Source organism: Paroedura picta, chromosome 4 (assembly GCF_049243985.1).
Source record: "Paroedura picta isolate Pp20150507F chromosome 4, Ppicta_v3.0, whole genome shotgun sequence".
Taxonomy (NCBI): Eukaryota; Metazoa; Chordata; class Lepidosauria; order Squamata; family Gekkonidae; genus Paroedura; species Paroedura picta.
Window position 1 is genome coordinate 91,673,624 of NC_135372.1, and position 19,762 is coordinate 91,693,385.

A 19,762-nucleotide genomic window follows, 5' to 3' on the forward strand; every position below is an offset into this window, starting at 1 on the left:
TAAAACTGGAAGGAGGACAGGGACAAGATTTATACTTGTGAACAGAGGAGGTGGTTGACATCAATATCATGATTCTTCAAGGAAACAGCAGCTGACAGGCAGAGACAATATTTAGGTGGAGCTGATGAAGGGACTAAATGCGTATCTTCAAGAAACATTAAGTAAAACGAAAGAGATTTCAATCCATACTATGCTTTGTGATTACAATTGCAGAGCAATAACCTAATTCCAGGAGTCATCATTCCACTCTGGGGGCTGTGATTCCAGGCCCAGAACACTTCTCCTACTCCCAGGGACTGTCATTCCAGTCTGGGGATTTCATTCTCACTTCAGTCTCAGAGCACTAATTCTATTTCTGAGGCCCATTATTTCAGTGTCAGAACAGTTTATCTGGCCAAAACACATTAACTGAAATTCCATTCCACATTTTCATTGTGACAATTTTTATGTCGTAATGTATTTCAATGGTGTCCATGCAAATTGGCATTCTTGGCTTCCATTATCTCTAATGGGCCTTCAAGCTTCTTCCATTGTTTCCAATGGGCAATCCCATTCCTTTTAGTACATCCCTCTGCTGGGCATTATTAATTGAACTGGTTCTGCTGGGCTTTCAAAAATGCCCACCAGTTTCTTCTGAGAGTTTCTCTGGTTTGACCTTAATCCATTTGAATCCTTCTTTGAAGGTGCTATAACTCAGGCCCTATAAATCTAATCCTTACAAAACTGAAAGGTAGGTAGAGGAGAGTCAGCCGGAGGTCTCCAGTGAGTTTGGTGTCTCTAGCACACTGGAAGGTGGTTCTACTACATCCCGAACCTCACAAACTGATTCATTTGGCCCTTAAATGTTTTTGATGGTTCATAGTTTGTGAACTGGACATGCGATGAACTGCAACAAACCACATTTTCCTGATTCATGCCCATACCTATCATATTAGATTTGTAAATAGTTTGGTTATCTTTTCTGACCCACCTTATTTTGCTATCAGGAGCGGGTAAATAAAGTCACTGTTTTTTTCTTGTTTCTTTTTTGGGTACTGAACTTACTACATTTAGAAGCCACTTGTTTGTCAGACAGCAGGCTGAGGTACAGAACACACTGGTCAAGGTTTGCATCACACAAACTCTGTATCATTGTCATTTAAGACCCTAATTTTCACAGAAGCATGGTAGAGTGAGACATGAAACCACCACAACTATGCCTTTCTATCTTTGCATGCACTCCTGAATGAACATGCATCCCAATCTAAGGAAGCAGATTTCTCTCTGTGTATATCTGTGTATAAACGTGGCTTCACATTACTCATGCACCTATAGTCTCCACAGTCACCAAGGCATAGAACTTGCATGTGCTCTCTTTTCCAGAATCAATGTTGATGTGCTTGAAATTCCAGTGTCCATGACGAATTCTAGATCAGCTGCACAGAACACACAATTCTGTCTGTCTAGGAACAGTATATATTAGAGTATTTTCCTAAAATCCTTTGTTCAGACATCCTAACTAGAGACCCATTTAACATAGCTTATTGAAACATATACACTCCAAAAGTCCCAACACATACTGTAGGCCTCTGAACACTCAAGTACACATTTTAAATGCTACTCTTACACACAGCCCAGTAATAATTCTTCCCCACATATACTCACTTGTCTGTTAATTCAGTCTCTCAGTGGTACCAAACTAATTTTTGCATAGCATCCCACCCAAGTTTTTTACTTTGCCTATGTAAATTATCTTTTTGTGCATGCAGTTTAAAATCCCCCAAACCAGAAGGCTCCTGTATTTGGCATATAACAGGTGCCTCCCCCTTGTAGCCCGTAGCCCCCCCTCCCCCGGCCAGGCCAAACAGCATCTGTGGACATCTATTAGGTCAAGAGCAACTGTTAGTACAAGGATTGAGGGTTTGCATGGGGAATATAAATTGTTGAAAATTGCTGCCAATATTGCTGTACGGTGGTCACCACAATCAAAGCCTCACCAGGGAGACTGGAGCCCAATGAAGGAGGACTTTAGTTTTTTCCTCAAACAAACTACTATTGATCAGTAGCAATTTAGGAAACATACTCTGCTGTACAATATTCTTCATGCTCCAGCAATGCCGTCCCTGTAATTATGGACCCAGTGGTGGATCTTTCAAGCCAACTGGACTTGCAAATGACTCCCCCCTCCATTTCACTGCACTAAGAACTACAGTCTCTCTCCACATCTTTGAGATGGTTGAGGGGGTTGGAATCTATTCCTTACAATGAAAGGTTGAGAGAGTTGGTTAGGTGTAACTTGTTTACTACAGTTACTACAGTTAGAGAAAAGGACTGGGAGCAATGGGTTCAAATTACAGGAAAGAAGGTTCCACTTAAATAGGAGAAAGCATTTTCTGATGGTGAGGGCTGTTCTTAGGTGTAATAGGCTGCCATGGAGGCTGGTGAAGTTTCCTTCAACAGAAGTTTTTAGAAGGTGATTGAAAAAAAAAGGGGGGGGAGGAAAGATGACCCGGGAAACTACAGACCAGTGAGTCTGACCTCTGTTGTGGGGAAGATAATGGAGCAGATATTAAAAGGAATGATCTGCAAACATTAAACATATTGAGCAAATATAAATAAACAAACAAACAAACAAACATCTGGAGGACAATTTGGTGATCCAAGGAAGTCAGCATGGATTTGTCTCCAACAGGTCCTGTCAGACCAACCTGGTTTCCTTTTTTGACCAAGTGACAGGTTTGCTGGATCATGGAAATTTGGTTGATGTCATTTACTTGGATTTTAGTAAAGCTTTTGATAAGGCTCCCCATGATGTTCTGATGGATAAATTGAAGGACTGCAATTTGGCTTTTCAGATAGTTAGGTGGATAGGGAATTGATTAGAGAACCGCACTCAAAGAGTTGTTGTCATTGGTGTTTCATCAGACTGGAGGGAGGTGAGTAGCGGGGTACCTCAGGGCTCGGTCCGGTACTTTTTAACATATTTATTAATGATCTAGATGAGGGGGTGGAGGGACTACTCATCAAGTTTGCAGATGACACCAAATTGGGAGGACTGGCAAATACTCCGGAAGCTAGAGCCAGAGTTCAACGAGATCTGAACACAATGGAAAAATGGGCAAATGAGAACAAGATACAATTTAATAAAGATAAGTGTAAAGTTCTGCATCTGGGTCAGAAAAATGAAAAGCATGCCTTCTGGATGGATGCCTACCCACTTCTAGGTAACACTGTGTGTGAATGAGACCTTGGGGGTACTTGTGGATTGTAAACTAAACATGAGCAGGCAGTGTGATGCAGCAGTAAAAAAGGCAAATGCCATTTTGGGCTGTATCAACAGGGGCATCACATCAAAATCACAAGATGTCATAGTCCCATTGTATACAGCACTGGTCAGACCACACTTGGAGTACTGTGTGCAGTTCTGGAGGCCTCACTGCAAGAAGGACGTAGATAAAATTGAAAGGGTACAACGGAGAGCGACGAAGATGATCTGGGGCCAAGGGACCAAGCCCTATGAAGGTAGGTTGAGGGACTTGGGAATGTTCAGCCTGGAGAAAAGGAGGTTGAGAGGGGACATGATAGCCCTCTTTAAGTATTTGGAAGGTTGTCACTTGGAGGAGGGCACGATGCTGTTTCCGTTGGCTGCAGAGGAAAGGATGCGCAGTAATGGGTTTAAACCACAAGTACATCGATATAGGCTAGATATCAGGAAAAAAAATGTTCACAGTCAAAGTAGTTCAGCAGTGGAATAGGCTGCCTAAGGAGATGGTGAGCTCCCCCTCACTGGCAGTCTTCAAGCAAAGGTTGGATATACACCTTTCTTGGATGCTTTAGGATGCTTTGGGCTGATCCTGCGTTGAGCAGGGGGTTGGACTAGATGGCCTGTATGGCCCCTTCCAACTCTATGATTCCATTATTCTATTCTATGATTTGTGGCCTTTTCCAGCTCTGTGTTATTCTGATTCTGAGAGGAGTTTTTATCTGTAATTGATGCTTGGCCATCAGCCAGAAAGCATGGACTGCTCAGGAATTGATACTGTTTTTCTTCCTAGTTTTGCTGAGAACCTTGGGCTTTTGATGAGCAAGGCTGGTGCCAGCAGCCAAACACACTGGGCAGCTTGCAGCAAAGAAAATAAGGGACAGAGTGGTGCTGCAGAGAGCAAGTACCTAGAGGAGCTTTAGGATAGGTGGACATATGTAATCTGGAAATGTTTTTATGATGTTAAGTGATTGTTGTCTGAGATTGCACATTCTTTTATTACTGATTTGAAATGTTTTAAATCCTTTTATATTTTCCTTTTGTTTTGTAATGGCCTATGGCTACATGCAATAAAATCTGACTTACTTACTTACTTACACTGGGCAGCTTTCCAAGACTTTTTGGCTGCAAAAGGGATTGAGGAGGATGTACCAGGGACTGACCCTCCTGCTGTTGTTGTCAAAGGAGGAGGAGAGGGAGTGAGGGTGGTTTCTGTTCTGAACCTGTAGCATTTCAACTTCCTGACTGGGGCATGAAAGAAAGAGATAATCTGAAATCAAACTCCCCCTCAGTTGAAGTATGACACAAACAGGACTTCTTTGGTATGGGCGTGTCCCTATCCATTTCCACAAATGCAAGTACCTGTGGATAGGTCCCTCCTCCTTTGGCCCCTCCCCCTAGGTTTTCTTGATTGTCAGGGAGCAGTGCCAGCCAAAAACATTTTAGCAGCTCAAGTAAAACAACTGAAAAGATTCTCCTCCCCCCACCCCATTTGTTTGTACATTTTGACCAGCTAGGGAAAAAATTCTTGGACACAGGAAAATAATGCCTCTTATGGAATCTGCTATCCAAATGTTTCCCTTCAGCTCATTTCAAACCGTGGAGCAGTGGGAGAGTCCAAAGCCAATGTCTCCCAGCAGTCCATCCTTTTTGCTTGAGTACACTCTGGCTGTTGAGAGTGAATGCAGCCAGCCTGCTGAGAGAGACTCTGAGCTTAGAACGCAAACAAGCAATCATGTCACATTACAAGTTGTGCAAGCTGTATTCAGGTTACTATATAAAAGGACCTCCTGGCTTTGCAAACATCTGACATAGTAGCTTTGGGAGGAATGAACTGCTAGAGTGATGTCTCGCTGCCAAAACATGCAGGTGGCAGTTCAGCTTGGTTGGTTTTGGATGTCAGATGACAAACCTTAAATATAACCTAATATTTGAGTATTCTGAAAGAGCACTTCAGCAAAAGAAAAAAAAACATGTCAGGCAGTGCTGGTAACCATTTTTAAAAGCATTTTTTAAATGAACATATCAGCTATCTAAGACATAATTTTTATTTTTGTGGGCAAGGTATTTACCCTGGAAGGGGGAAGGTAAACAATGGTAAACCATTTTACAATTAAAAGTTTTTGGAAGTGATATCAATAGTAATGGCTTACAATTGCCCATAACAGAAGTTTTTTGGTTTCACACCTCTCCCAAATAGTTAAGCCAGTTAGAAGGAAGAGAAGGAAACAGGTAAGATTCAAATGGCAATGAATGGGCCTTCTTTACACAAAATGTTTGCAACAAAGAAAGAAAGGCAACAGAAGGAACACACCAAAACTAGATCTCAGCTCCCAGATCTCTTTATTAGAACAGTTTGACAGGAAGAGGTATGTGTACAGTGCAGAAGATAATGATATTATATACTGTCTGGGATGTAGTAACAGTATTGGGGAAAACATAATCACCTCTCTAGTCTAATGCTTCTGTCTTTTTTCAGTTATACACACCCACAGGGTCTTTTGTCAGGAAGCAAAAGTTTCTCCTCACAACATCCACTGGTTCAAATCCCAAAAACAATTTCATGAATATCATTTATGGCAAGGGAAGTGACCGTTGGAAACACTTGGAATGCACACAGTGGAGTCTTTAAAAAAGGCAAGATCTGCAGACATCAGTGGGCACTTACATACTGAAGCATCTGCAGGAAAGGACAGCAGTTATGCCAGCTAACAGATCAGTCAATACAATAAGAAGGAGGTGGCTGCCAACGGAACCACTCAGGCATTTTGGGCAGCATGATGACACTGGTCATGTGGGGACACCCTGGGATGTCTCAAGTTGTTATACATCAAATACAAAGCAAGCAGGATTACAGCAAAGAGTCAGGTTCTCCCAGTTTACATTCTCCCTCTTTACATTTCAAATAGGAGAGCTGCTTGAGCCAATCCCAGCTTCTAGTGACAGTCAGTGAGGCTTCAACAGTCCTGCAAAAACAAGGATTTTCAGAATCTTTCCCAGTAATAGATTCCAAACAGGCAAAGAAGTGTTCCAACCAATGCTACTGTCTTTGTGTGTCTCTCTGTCCCATGACCAACGCTTCCCTCAGAGCTACTCAGATGAGAGGCTTATCTTTTCAGTTCTTTGTATTTAAGGGACCTGGCATTGAAAACACCATTATATACTTTTTTACTCCCACTGATTCCTAGATATGAATAGTTTTAAAGGAAATGTAACAAGGGAGAAAATGAGATCTGTGTGCTGCAGAATCCAGAGGGGTTTCAACAAGAAGAACGATGATGAATCATTCAGCTTTCTAAAGGCTGGAGAAACAGCCCAGACAGCACACAGGGCAGCTTGGCTGAGTCAGAGGGGGAAGACAAAGGCTCAGCAGGAACTGATATCCTCATGTCCTATCAACTGCAGAGGGGGTTAAAGAGCATTGTTACCCTGCCTGTATCTGCCTGAAACTCAGTCATATCATGTTATGTCTTAGGCTACAAGCAGAACCACCATATCCAGATATAGAAACTACAGTAGCTTCTGTGTGCAACCACCCCATGTTTCAGACTGTGTGTGAAAGTTCCTTAGTTAGGCCAACTCGCTGGCTGTACACTAAGTGATCAGTTTGGTCAACGTTATAAAATTTGATAAGAGTCAGCAATTAAATGAGCCTATGTAGTAGATGTACATGCTAAAACTAATGGCTTCAGTGGGATGACTGATCAAACTGAGCTTGGTAACACTTCTATACTACTCGATAAACTGTTGTGTTATTTGCAGTTTCATGTTCAGTATATCCAGGAGCAGGCTTCTAAAACGTCCTGAGAATCTTGCATATGGAGGTCTTTTCCCATGAACACTGATATCACACTTGTACTTCTAAAGCCAAAGCTGAATAACTCTAAAACGATTAACAACTCAAGGGAAAGGCAGAATCTGGATTGTAAACCAGGGAGGGTAGAGCTATGTTATCCTAGAACAGCATCCCTCAAGGCTGAAGAATAACATTTTCCTGCCTGAGCTTTGCCTTGATAAACAACCCACCACTTCATCCTCTATCCAGAGAAGAACACATAGTTCAGTAACCCAAGCAAGGTTCATCAGGATATCTCAGCTTTCCCTAACTAAAGACATCATGGCACAATCTTGTAATCTGTTTCTTCCCTATTAAACATATAGGAAAGTCTTGTTAGGATATAATAATAAATATTACATCTAAAATTGTTATCAGAATTAAATGAAAATGGGTCTGAAGAGCTGCACTGACCACCAATAGATGAAATAAAAGAAAGTCACATTAGTGCTCAGATTTGTTTTCAAACTTTAATGACCACTGAAACAGCTATGTCCCTATTCTAGCCATAAAAGGGGGCAGTTTAATTGGCTGGCCAGCCTCTGTTGGGAAAAAATGTAACCCACTAATTCTTGACCTGTTCCTTGTGTCTGTCCCACTATGGACTCGTAGTGTGATCTGTGATTTACTTAAAAGTTTGTCATCCTTTTGCCTGATGTGTGTCTAACAGCAGTTGAAGGCAGGAAGCCCCATTCAGGAAAGAAGCAGCTGCTCCAAAGTGTATGTGAGATGGAGAGGTTGACTGTCAGAGTATCAATGAATCCATTCCTAACTGTATGGCATACAATCCTCAAATATTTCTTTTCTGATTTCTGATAAAATCCTATATCAGAAGCAGCTAAGGGCTGATTCACACATGCATGCACCTCATTCAGGGTCACGTGATTTTTTTGCTTAAAAAATCACCATTTTTGAGGCTGATAATATGAAGATGTGCTGTCTGAGCCATGATGTCTGCTTCACATGTACAAGGTATCACTTAAAACCATTATTTATTTATTTATTTGTTTATTTATTTATTTTCAATTTTCTAAACAACCCCTATCAGCACAGCTGTCTTGGGGCAGTTTACAACAAAGTTAATGTAAAAAGATCTCACAGAAGTCTATCTTGGTGCATGTACATGTATTTGGAAATTGCAGCATGAATCCATTTCCAAATATATGTACCACAGCTAAATAGATTTTCACAAGATAGTTTATACTCCCTCCTCATGCCATTGTTCTTGTTACTTTAGCACAGCCTTTCTCTATCTTTTTATCATTGAGAAACTACTAAAATATTCTTCAGGCTTCAAGAAACCCCAGAAGTGGCTTGATCATCAGGAAGCCTACTTGTCTATACGCCCACCCATGGCTCCTCCTCTTCCCACCTTCTCCAGGTCTATCATTGGCCATTTTGGGAGGTGGGGGCATGTAGACAAGACTCTATCTGGTTGACTGCCCAAGTAGCAATTAATCCATTCCTAACAGTATGGCATACAATCCTCAATTATTTCTTTTCTGATTTCTGATAAAATCCTTTATGGAGCCTCTTGTGGCGCAGAGGGGTAAGCAGAATGGTAAGCAGCAGAAATGCTGTCTGAAGCGACGTCCATGAGGTTGGGAGTCTGATCCCAGCAGCCGGCTCAAGGCTGACTCAGCCTTTCATCCTTCTGAGGTCGGTAAAATGAGTACCCAGCTTGCTGGGGGATAAAACGGTAATGACTGGGGAAGGCACTGGCAAACCACCCCGTATTGAGTCTGCCATGAAAACGCTGGAGGGCGTCACCCCAAGGGTCAGACATGACTCGGTGCTTGCACAGGGGAGACCTTTACCTTTTACCTTTATCTGGTCATATCTCCCGATGTTTAACCAATTTAAAAATATATTAAAATTAATTAACTTCCACCCATTCAGGAAACCCTTCCAAGGCTGTCAAGAAGCCCCAGGGTTTCATGAAACTCTGCTTGAGAAAGTCTGCCTTAGTGTTTCCGTAATTTCCATTTTAAAAGTTTATGGGGATATTTGTTTTTCTCCACCCCCAAAATAGATACACATGAAAATTCATTTGATATTGCTCTCTTTCATGTATATTTTGTTTTCTAGCTGAATTTTGTCCTCCTTGCTCAAAGGACCAGGAGTCCATGTTTGCTTTAAAAGGTCTTCCTTTTATACTGTGGTTGCATTTGATCTGATTGATCTTTTCCTTCATTATCAGCAAAGCTTTACTGATGCTTTTACTTTAACACTAAGAACAGAGGAGTCTTGCTGGCAATGCAGGAAAACAATTTGCAAAGATAATTTCTGGGCAGCTCAATTATTGCTTTGACATTTATACTTCTTGGCTGGCTAGCAGTTTGTCTTTCTTTTCCCTTCCCCATTTTTTCTCCAGAGGCTCCTTGAAGAAAAATAAGTAATAATAAGATGTAGGAAACTTATATTAAGAAACAAAATATTTTTCTTGCACTATGAGACCCCCTCCCTGGAGCTTAATGCAAAGCAAAATTTAGTACTTTAGTTATACTTTTATTATACTTGTAATCTACTTTAAGTGCCAGTGAGAAAGGCAAACTATTATTATTTTAAAGGATTAGACAAATTCAGGGAAGAGTTCAACGGATATCAGCCAAGCCAAGTCAAATGGAGCAAGATGATGGATGTGGGGAGGAGCAAAAACCAGGAAATACCTCCATCCCGCCGTTCCCATGTGCATCCCTTAAAGCTGCAGCTTCTGTTAGAGACTGCTGTACTAGGGAGAGTGACTTATACACTTCCAACTCCATTGGTCTAAGGGCTTAGAAGGTGCAAGATAATTTCTATCTTCCTAGTAAGTGGAACTTGATGGGGTATGCTCCAAAAATATTCAAGTTTATTTTCAATTTATTTTCTTAAAAAAACATTTATTCATTTCTTTTATTTGCCTTATTTCATGTATATTTTATTAGATGTCATGGTTTCCCAAGGAATACACCTTTTCAGTTGTAATACTTATTTCCAGCCAGTTTATGGTACAGCTTTCATTGACTTGCCATAGAGGATTCTACCTGCCATTTTCTAGCCAATTAAAATGAGGACACATCTCTATTTTTCCCTTCACTGAACTGGAATAAAATTGCTAGGCATTATATCTTTCACCCAAGTAGTCATCCCTGCCAACTTTGTGTATAGAGTAGGCTTTCTCAACTAGGGTTCCATCAAACCACGGAGTTTTTAAAGGGTTTCGATAATTTTAAATATATTTGTAAATTGTGTTACATGTATTTTATTTATTTATTTAGATTCTTATACTGCCCTTTCATACAGCTCTGGGCTGTTTACATAAAATGTCATAGGTTAATTACATAGAACATCATAACAAATATAACAATCATAACATAACATATCAACCAGAACAATATTTCAACAGGAATGGTAACTTTGACAGAGCCCTTAGGTAGGTCAGATTATTCAGTCATGGAAGAGAATGTCTGAGGGAGGGATCAGTGGATGTCGATGGATTGGTCAGCCTCAAGCAAATACCTGGTGGAGGAGTTTCCTTTTGCAGGCCCTGCAAAATTGTGGGAGTTCAGGCAGGGCCCTGATCTCATCAGGGAGTCCATTCCACCAGGTGGAGGCCAGGACAGAAAAAGCACTGGCCCTCATTGAGGACCGACGTGCTTCTTGGGGGCCAGGGATCACCAGTCAGTTGGCAGTGGTGGAGTGCACGGCTCTTTTGGGGGTATAGGCAGTCTCTCAAATACACTGGACCCAGATCGCATATGGATCTGAAGCTAATTAACCAAACCTTAAACTTAATCCAATTAAGAGCCAGATGAGTTGTTGGAGTACAGGCCAGATGTGGGATCTCCATAGTGTATTAGTAAGAATCCTGGCCATGGTGTTCTCCACCAATTGTAGTTTCTGGATTGAGGATAAGGGTAGGCCTGTGTAGAGCGAATTGCAGAAATCCAGTCTAGAGGTGACTTTTGCATGGATCACTGTGGCTAGGTGTTCTGGGGCCAAGTAGGACACTAGTAGTTTGGCCTGGCGGAGGTAGTAAAATGCCAGCTGTGCTACCTTTGTGACCTGGGCTTCCATTGTAAAGGAAGCATCCAGGATCACATCCAGGTTCCTGGTGGAGTGAGTTGCTGAGAGTTGCACACTGTCCAGGGTGGGCAGAGGCACTTCTTCACATTGTCCCTTCCTACCCAGCCACAGGGCCTCCATCTTTGCAGGGTTGAGCTTCCCCTCCTTCCCAAAATGGCCACTGATGTGCCTGGAAGGGGTGAGGAAGGGAGAGGCTCCAGGTGGGCCTGTACACAGCTATGTTTCCCAACCATGTTATGCACAATTGTGCCACTTTTGGGGTTTATTGAAGCTTAAAGAGTATTTCAGGGGGTTTCTCAATGGCAAAAAAAGTTGAGAAAGACTGCTATAGAGAAATAATCCCATTTTTATAGGCAACTAAAATTCTACCTGCCCAGCAACCACAGGGAAGCATCTGAAGGCAAGCAGTGTTATACTGTGGACAGAGTCTTGAGAGTCCCAAGATGGGCATTCTTTTTCAAACAGCTCACAATGCAACCTTGTGCTTTTGCAGCTGGATTTTCCAATGCGAAACAGCAAAATCTACTTCTAAAGTGCATTGAAAATACATTATCCTATGCATGTGGAATGAGACAATCCATTGTTTGACTAAGCAATGGACTTAGACTAGCGTAAACCTGCACAGATTGCAGTCACACCAGTAGCAGCTGGTATTAGCGAATAATAATAGCTGTTTTTTTATACCCCACTTTTCACTACCCAAGTCCCAAAGCGGCTTACAAGCACCTTTCCCTTCCTCTCCCCACAACAGACACCCTGTGAGGTAGGCGAAGTTGAGAGAGTTCTGAGAGAACAGTGTGACTGGTCCAAGGTCACCTAACTGGCTACATGTGGAGGAGTGGGGAATCAAACCTTGTTCTCCATATTACGGGTTGCTGCTCTTAACCATAACACCACGGTGCTTGTAAATACACAGATTCAATGAGAAAGTACTCAGTGTGTGCAAACAGAAGTGATAGTATTATGGCTGCTAATGTAGAATGGAAAAAAAGGTGGGAACATTCTTGTCATTCATATTTTCTGCTAATATTGTCTCCCTGATTGCTGCCCTCAACTGAACCCTGAAATGGCACTGTGAGGTATCAGAGCACCAAAACTTAATGATAGTATGTGTGTTCCCACCAAATTCTTGTCCATTGGCTTAATTCTATGTAGAATGTATATGTTTTTTTCTGCTTATGTAGGAAAAAAAACTAGCAAAAAAGCCTGTTGTACAAAAAATACAACAGCCCTAGCCTCTCCCCTCCCCCCCCAACTCGGGCTGCCCAGCCAAGGCCTGGCAAGGCTGAGGCAGGGCTGTTCAAGGCGGCGGTGAGCACTAGCAGGGGCTACCCCCCCCCCCCGACCCAGGCCTCCAGGACCAGGCCCTCCTCCCTCCCAGCTCGCACTCGCTGGCTGCCTTACCTCTCACGATCAGTCCAGTAGAGCGGGCTGGCACTTCTTCATTATGGAAGAAGTTGGAGGGGGATGCAGTCTGGGGCAGGACAGCATACCTGATTGGCTGTTCATTGGCTGGAAGGCCATCAGGTAGGCAATGAGTCCCAACTCCTCCCACCACCTCAGTCAGGCTTTGTTTATGTTACAGATACTGAAGCAATGGGAAGGCACTTTCCCTCCTGATATGCAATTTTATTAATCACCCATTAGAATTTCTTGTTTCTTCTACTGAGTTATGATATTTCCCAGTTCAGCTCCTTGGAGACTGCTCAGATTCAGACACATTTGGAGTCAATTGCTTTTGCACAGCTGTATCTTGCAATCACTGATAAAAGCCAAAATAGCTTTTGGCCCATGGCTCCCAGCCCACGAAACCCAGAACCTGCCTATGACAAGCTTTTGTGCTTTTTGTTTGTTGATCTGAAGTGCACTTGATTTGTTTGGTTTGTTTACATTATTCTTGGGTACCTTTATAAGCCACATTGGGTCCCTGCTCTGGAGAAAAGTAGCGTTATAAATAGCTTTATTGATATTATCTCAATTTTCTACATTGTCTAGTTCTAAAAAGAACTCACTATGCACTAATTTCTCTTTCAAAACGATTACTATAAAATAAGGATCTACCTTTACATGGGTTGATTGAGTGGGAGAAAAAAGTAGCTCAGGGTGGAATTCTCAGGAATAAGGTAGACACAACCCCACCCCACCCCCAGTGATATGGGATAATTCAACCTATCACAATCCAGATTAGAATAAAGTGCTGCAAACAGAAAGAAGAACTAGACATATGTGAAGAGATGATGCACTCTGTACTCTCCTTTAAAGTGTGTGGAAATTCTGAACCTTTAAATTCATGTAATGTCTAATACTGTGGTGGCCAAACTATGGTCTCCAGATGTCCAGAGACTACAATTACCATGAGCTCCTGCTAGCAGCATGGTATTTGTAGTCTATGGACATCCGGAGAGCCATAATTTGGCTACCCCCTGATCTAACACCACGGTAATAACTAAGTAGGCTGAGCCTGATTCAAATTGTACTAATTGTACTACAAGTGCACCTGCCTTTTCCTTTCCTGGGCCTTTTGTGTTGCCATCCACTGCCTGTTGCAGGGAAAATATGGACTTCCACTTCCAACAGCAAGCAGGGTGAATGAAGGAAGAGCCAGGGGAAAAGACAGGACAACTGGCAACTACCATTTCTCATTTATTGGCACATTTAGTAGGAAATGTGTGCTCTTAGGTTGCTTCTCAGCAATGCCGGGCAGGATGGCAGCTTGGGAGGAGTGGAGTCTGTGGCGCGGCGTTCGGGGAATGGGCCAAGTGTCCAATAGGGAGGTGCGCTTTGCGTGCCTCCCAATTGGACACTTGGCCCTGGAGTGCCACTCGGAGGAGCGAATTAGGAGCCGCTTTGCGGCTCCTGATTCGCTCCTCTGAGTTTTTACCCCAGACAGAGCCCGCTCTAACTCCTCCCCACCAGCCCTTACTGCTTTATTTAGTCCGTGGCGCCCGTGGTGCTGCGGGCAGTTTAAAGATAAGAGCTGAATTTGTGTATGGCCATAGGCCCTAACAATATAAAATATTAACAGTATATCTATCCTTACATACTTGTGGGAGGAAAGGAAGAGAAAGAGAGAAATCCTTTGTTTTCCCACTGTGTGGAGTCTTCTTCTAAGCTTCCCGGTATCTGATTCTCTAATTCCAGTTTTGTTCTCAGAGCAACAGGACTATTAGTCATGCTTTATATACGAAGTTGCATAATGCCAAGTCTAAAAATTGCATAGCATAGCTACATGTCAGTTCTAATAAACCTTGCCTGAAACAATATTATCCTTGCTGATTAGGAACGCTTGGTCCACTGAGGATTTTCCATGTCAGAGAGCAACAGACTTGTCCTTGGTTTAAAGCACAAATCAATTTCAGCTCCCAGCTGTCTAATGGCACCAAGCAGCAAGCAAGTAACATAATCCATCTCACCATGTCTATGTAGATTCCTGCTCCCAAGTCCTCCTTAGCATTTCCACCCTTCTGTCCGGAGACAAAGGCCTCCTTTAGATAGTTAGCAGAGCATTCAGCATATCAAGTTCCGTTCCTGGTTCCCTTACGAACATGCTGCATGAATACAGGGACATTATTTGTGAAGCATGAGAATGGTGAAGGGGAAGGCTTACTTGCCTTCCTGAAATACAAAGGCCACAGCTGTCTAATCAGTGATGGCTGTGGCTAAACCAAAGCTCTGACCAAAGGGACTGTGTATACACTCATTTTCATAGAATCATCGAAGAGTTGGAAGGGGCCATACAGGCATCTAGTCCAACCCCCTGCTCAACGCAGGATCAGCCCAAAGCGTCCTAAAGCAAAATTTTCCAGTAAATTGCTACATGAACAGGTAATTGCTACTTACTTTTTTGAGGCTAACCCTTGCCTTTAGTCTCCCGTAAGCATTTCTCCCCTGCTCTAATCAAACTGATTACAATGCATATTGGACCTTTGCCTTCTGAGTTCCTTCTCTGCAATATCCCATCCCCCACATTCTGACTGGTATAGAAGGTCTTGAAGATCTCCATTTCAATTCCTATCTGACAAAGGAAGTGTTGATTGTCAAAAGCTCATACCTCAAAAATCTTGTTGGTCTCTATGATGCTATTGGGTTCGAATCTAGCTGTTTGACTGCATCCCACAGGTAGCTAGAAACAAGAGAGTATCTGCAGGGAATAGCTGCAGCTGATGCACAACTTCTGACTCACCTTGTCAAGTCCTATGTACCAAGTCTTGCTGCCTGCCTGAGACAGTAGAAACAGGGACATTGTCAAGCATCTCACAAGCCATAAGACATGGTTCAGGGACTGGTGGGCTACAAATTGCTCAGGACAGCTCTAGCCTGTTGCAACGACAATTGGCAAGTTACCTGATCCAAGGTAGATCATATGCTCCTTGGGGGTATGGGCTTCTCTCTGCTGTGCTTGTTTCTCTGTGTAACTGAAAGCATTATATACCAAACTGATGCATACTGAAACTGTTCTTCTACTAGTGTGGACACTGCAGAAATGAAACGGCCCAAATGCAGGTTCCTGAAAAGTGCCTGGCCTCCACATCACAACCCACTTTTTCTTTCCTTCGGTTCAAAAGAGGATTTTCAAGACATAGAGGCACAAGGGTGCATAGGCATGAAAGTGAGAGGTAGAACAAGAAGCCTGTCTTAAGAAACCTGCACAAAAGAGGGGCTTGATTAGATAGTATTAAAGACCTGCAGGAGTATTAAAGATCTGCAGGAGTCCAGCTTGGGATGCAGGAAACCAAGGACCTGAATGTGATGCATAATTTCCCCAAGGGAGACTGAATTCAGAACAGAACAGGGCTCTGTACCTTTTAATAATGGTGCAGAAGAGGAAATTGCAGCAAGTGTGGCTTGATCTGCCCTGGCCAGTTTTGGTATCTGCTTTTCTTAAGTACATCCAGTCCTTGAAATAAGGGCTATGTGGCTTCCCATGTGCATAATTGGCATTATCTAGGCTTTCCTTCCACAATGGAATGCTATGCAGTTGAGTCATTACAGAATATGATATTCTCAGACACCACAGTGACAAGAAATGCATATCAGAGGGTTATCATTATAACAACAAGCTGAAACCGATTATCTTCCTCTCCGTTGAATAAGGAATGCTGTATTAAGCATGTTTATTGCATGACTCACTAAGTGTTGAGGATGGCAGGATTAATAGGTAAATGAATACACTTAATTATACAAATCACACAAGTGCAACCTGCACCCCTACGGAACAAATGCCTAGCAAACCTGCTGGCTATGAATAGCAGATTGTTCACTGGTATGGTGCAGAGTTCACAGGCACCAGAGCACAAGGATTACCAGCTGGTGAAAGCCCTGGCATTTTATCTCTCTCAGGTTTTTAAAATAGGGAGCCTTGTTGCATCTGAGAATGATTTTAAGAGTATTAAAACATGTGTGTAGCCAGAAAACCAGGATCTGTGCAATTCAGATTTCTTTTTAAAATCATCATATCATACATAATATATAATCATCTAATTATAGTTTTAAATAGTTATCTCTTTAAGAAGTATTGTGCCTGGCAGGCACCAATTTTACAATGCTTATTTGCCATGATTGATTCAATAAGCCTGACAAATGGTGAGAAGCTATTGTAGTTCCTACATACAAGACTGGCTCGTCCTCAGACAAATAGACCAATTAGCCTGTTGTCCATACCAGGAAGCTGTATGCTGCCCACCTAGAGCTAAAACACTGGAGCTAGTCCTAAAATTGATCAGTTCCAGGCTCAGAACAATTCAGTTTTTAAAAGGGTTATTTGACATTACAACATGCATATACACTCTCCTTTCTAGCTGATAAATATGCATCATATCCTAAGGAGAATTTGTTTAGTGCTTTTATGGCTCTCAGGACAGCCTTTGACAACATCTCATGCACAAAGCTTTGGAACAACTTAGACCAACTGGGAATTCCTGAACAATTATTACATCTGATTGTCTCTTTATATATTTAAACTACCATGAAAATAAGATGTCCAACTAGTTGCCTCTCAGATCTAGTCCCTGTCCCATAAGGTGTTGGACAAGGTTGTATTTTGGCAAAAGATTTGTTTAATTTATTTAATCTGTATTTATATAACCTCCCAAATAAATTACAAAACTAATAATGTGCATGCTCCTAGTGTGACTGCACACCCTATTCCGCTTTTACTTTATGCAAATGATGCAGCTTTCTCATTTAAGGACAGAATTAAGATGTCTTCTCCAAGTGTTTGTTTCTTATTGCCCATTAACTACACCAAATCCAAAATAATATGTCTCCAGAAATACCATAATGGGAAAAAGCAGACCCATGGATCCTGGATGGGCATTTGATTGAGCTAGTGTCTAATTTCAAGTATTTAGGCCTTCATTTTGCCTCTCCTAATAACTGGAAATGTCATTATTCTTCTCCTCAAGCCCACTACAGTACATCTAGCAGCAATCATGAGATTTTTTTTTTATAATTCCAGAGGGCAATTTGTATATTTTGCTCTGAAAGTCTACAAAGCACAAATTATATAATTTTTGCTCTACCAGGTTCCACTCTGGTTTCTAGCTCTTATACCAAAACTAAATCTTTACAGTCAGAATTTCTCTGGGCCACCTTTCAATTGCCACCTATTTGCATTTTAAGCTCCAACTTGTATTCAGAAGCTGGCCTTACTTTGATCTCTTTGATGGCATGAAAGGTTGTGGTGAAATTTAGATTTTAATTGCTAGATCTAGATTTTTTTCTGGACCTTCTAAAATGGACTGAACATCTTTTTGTTAGTAGACAAAAGCCTCTAGTATCTGTATATTTCTAATCCTTGTTTTCCATCAGACCTTCCTTTAGTTATGAACAAATTCATTACTAGCCTAGAACAATGGGACCATCTTGAGTTATGCAGCAATTTAAAAAGTAAACATGCACCCTCTTTTTGGGATAATCTTCCAGATAATCTGAATTGTTAACCATTCAATTTATTGAAGCCTTTTCTCCTAGTTTGACACAATGTTTTCCCCTTATATTATTCAGTAGATTTTCAGGTAGCCTGATTGAACAGAGGGCCTGCCCATGCAGAAACACAGAAACAGAATTATTCACTCACTATTTATTTAGCTATGATTTATATTCCTCAATAAAATTATTTTTTATTTCTTCACTAATACAGTACTTCCCTGTATTCTCTCATGATTGCCATCTAATATATTTTTGTCTGGTAAAGATAAGGATATCACCAGCGCTGTAGAGATAAATCAAATGGGTGTTAGTCTGTCCATAGCAGTAGAAAACAGAAGGAATCCAGTAGCATCTTAAAGACTTAACAAAATTTGTGGTAAGTTATGAGGTTTCATGAGTCACCATTCTTCAGATACAGCTAAAATTATTCTGGAACGATGGACTTTGGCTCTTTTCTACACTATCCATGTTCCATAATCTAAGAGATCCATCCAAAGACATAACTAACTTTTGTCTAGATGCTCATATGCATAGAAGGGCTCTTTCGAAACTGGAACTGGAGTAATGTACCCATGATGCAGATTGTTTTATAAACTATTTATTACTATTACTATTACTATTTTTACTGTGTCAATAACTTCTGCCATCAGTTCATACTACCAGGATAGCCAGCTCATAAGCTTGATGAAACAGAATGGAATTTACTACTGAATAAACACGCATAGGAGTAGATTCAGGTAGGTAGCAATACTGATCTGAAGCAGCTGAACAAAATGTGGCACTTTAAGACCAACAAAGTTTTATTCTAGGTATGAGCTTTCATGTGCAAGTATCTAAAGAAATGTGCGTGCGCACAAAAGCTTATACCAGAAATGTTGGTCTTAAAGATGCTACTAGGCTTACATTTTGTTCTGCATAGGAGTAAGTAGCATATGTTCAAGGCACTAGCTTTCAGGTGGAGGACAGCAACATGCCCAGAAGACAGCATCTCAACACAAGGTGGGACACACAAAGAGCAGCATCACAACCAGGTGGAAAAGAACTAGGAAGAAGTAGGAAAAGGAAGGAAAGATAGAGAAAGAGGGGAAAATGTCTCCGGTTAAACAAATGAACTGGTCTCTATCTCCCACTGCCTGCTAGAACTGCCAGCAGCATAGGGAGGTACTGCCCTTTAATGCAGGCAGAATGGGAAGTTATTTACAGTGATGCTCTGTACCTTCATGCCATGAAAAGCTTCAGCTGCCTATTTAAGCTACTTTTAAAGAAATAGGGTTTTTTTTTTCTCCAGGCTGTTGGCAACTTCACTCCCTGCTGTAGGGCAGAATTGGAGTCCTTCTGGTCACAGCAGGCAAGGGAGAGGGTAGGTAAGGAGCCAGGTGGAGAAACAGGGTGTGAAACTGGGGAAATGTAGCATGATGGGCTCCAACCATTCCAACATTTATATTTTACACAATACAGATGGAAAGTAATAACAACGATTTAAGGCTGGCAGCTCAATTTTGGGTCACAAGCTGTGTCCAGACAATAGCATCCCATGCTGCTAGGGCACTGCTTGCAAGTTAAATGTGGGAAACAAATGGAACAGTTATTTTCAAAAGCTCTCTTATTTTTTTAAAGGCTATACCTTAGAAGAACACTGGGAAATGAACTGAAAATATCCTGTTCTTTAATGCTGTTACTATAATGAA

General features: G+C 41.7%; 1 protein-coding gene across 2 annotated transcripts in view; it reads right to left on the minus strand.

The window, feature by feature from the left end:
* Positions 1-5,567: 5,567 nt before the first annotated feature.
* KCNC4 (potassium voltage-gated channel subfamily C member 4) overlaps positions 5,568-19,762 on the minus strand; it is a 38,705-nt gene continuing 24,510 nt past the window's right edge. The window contains exon 4 of one of the 2 annotated variants that reach the window (XR_013230360.1): positions 5,568-8,609. Coding sequence is in view for 1 of the 2 variants with exons in the window: in XM_077334178.1 (XP_077190293.1) it covers positions 6,188-6,207 (20 nt within the window). In the remaining variant the exon portion in view is untranslated. The remainder of the gene's footprint in view (positions 8,610-19,762) is intronic. The other variant, XM_077334178.1, reaches the window with a different exon arrangement.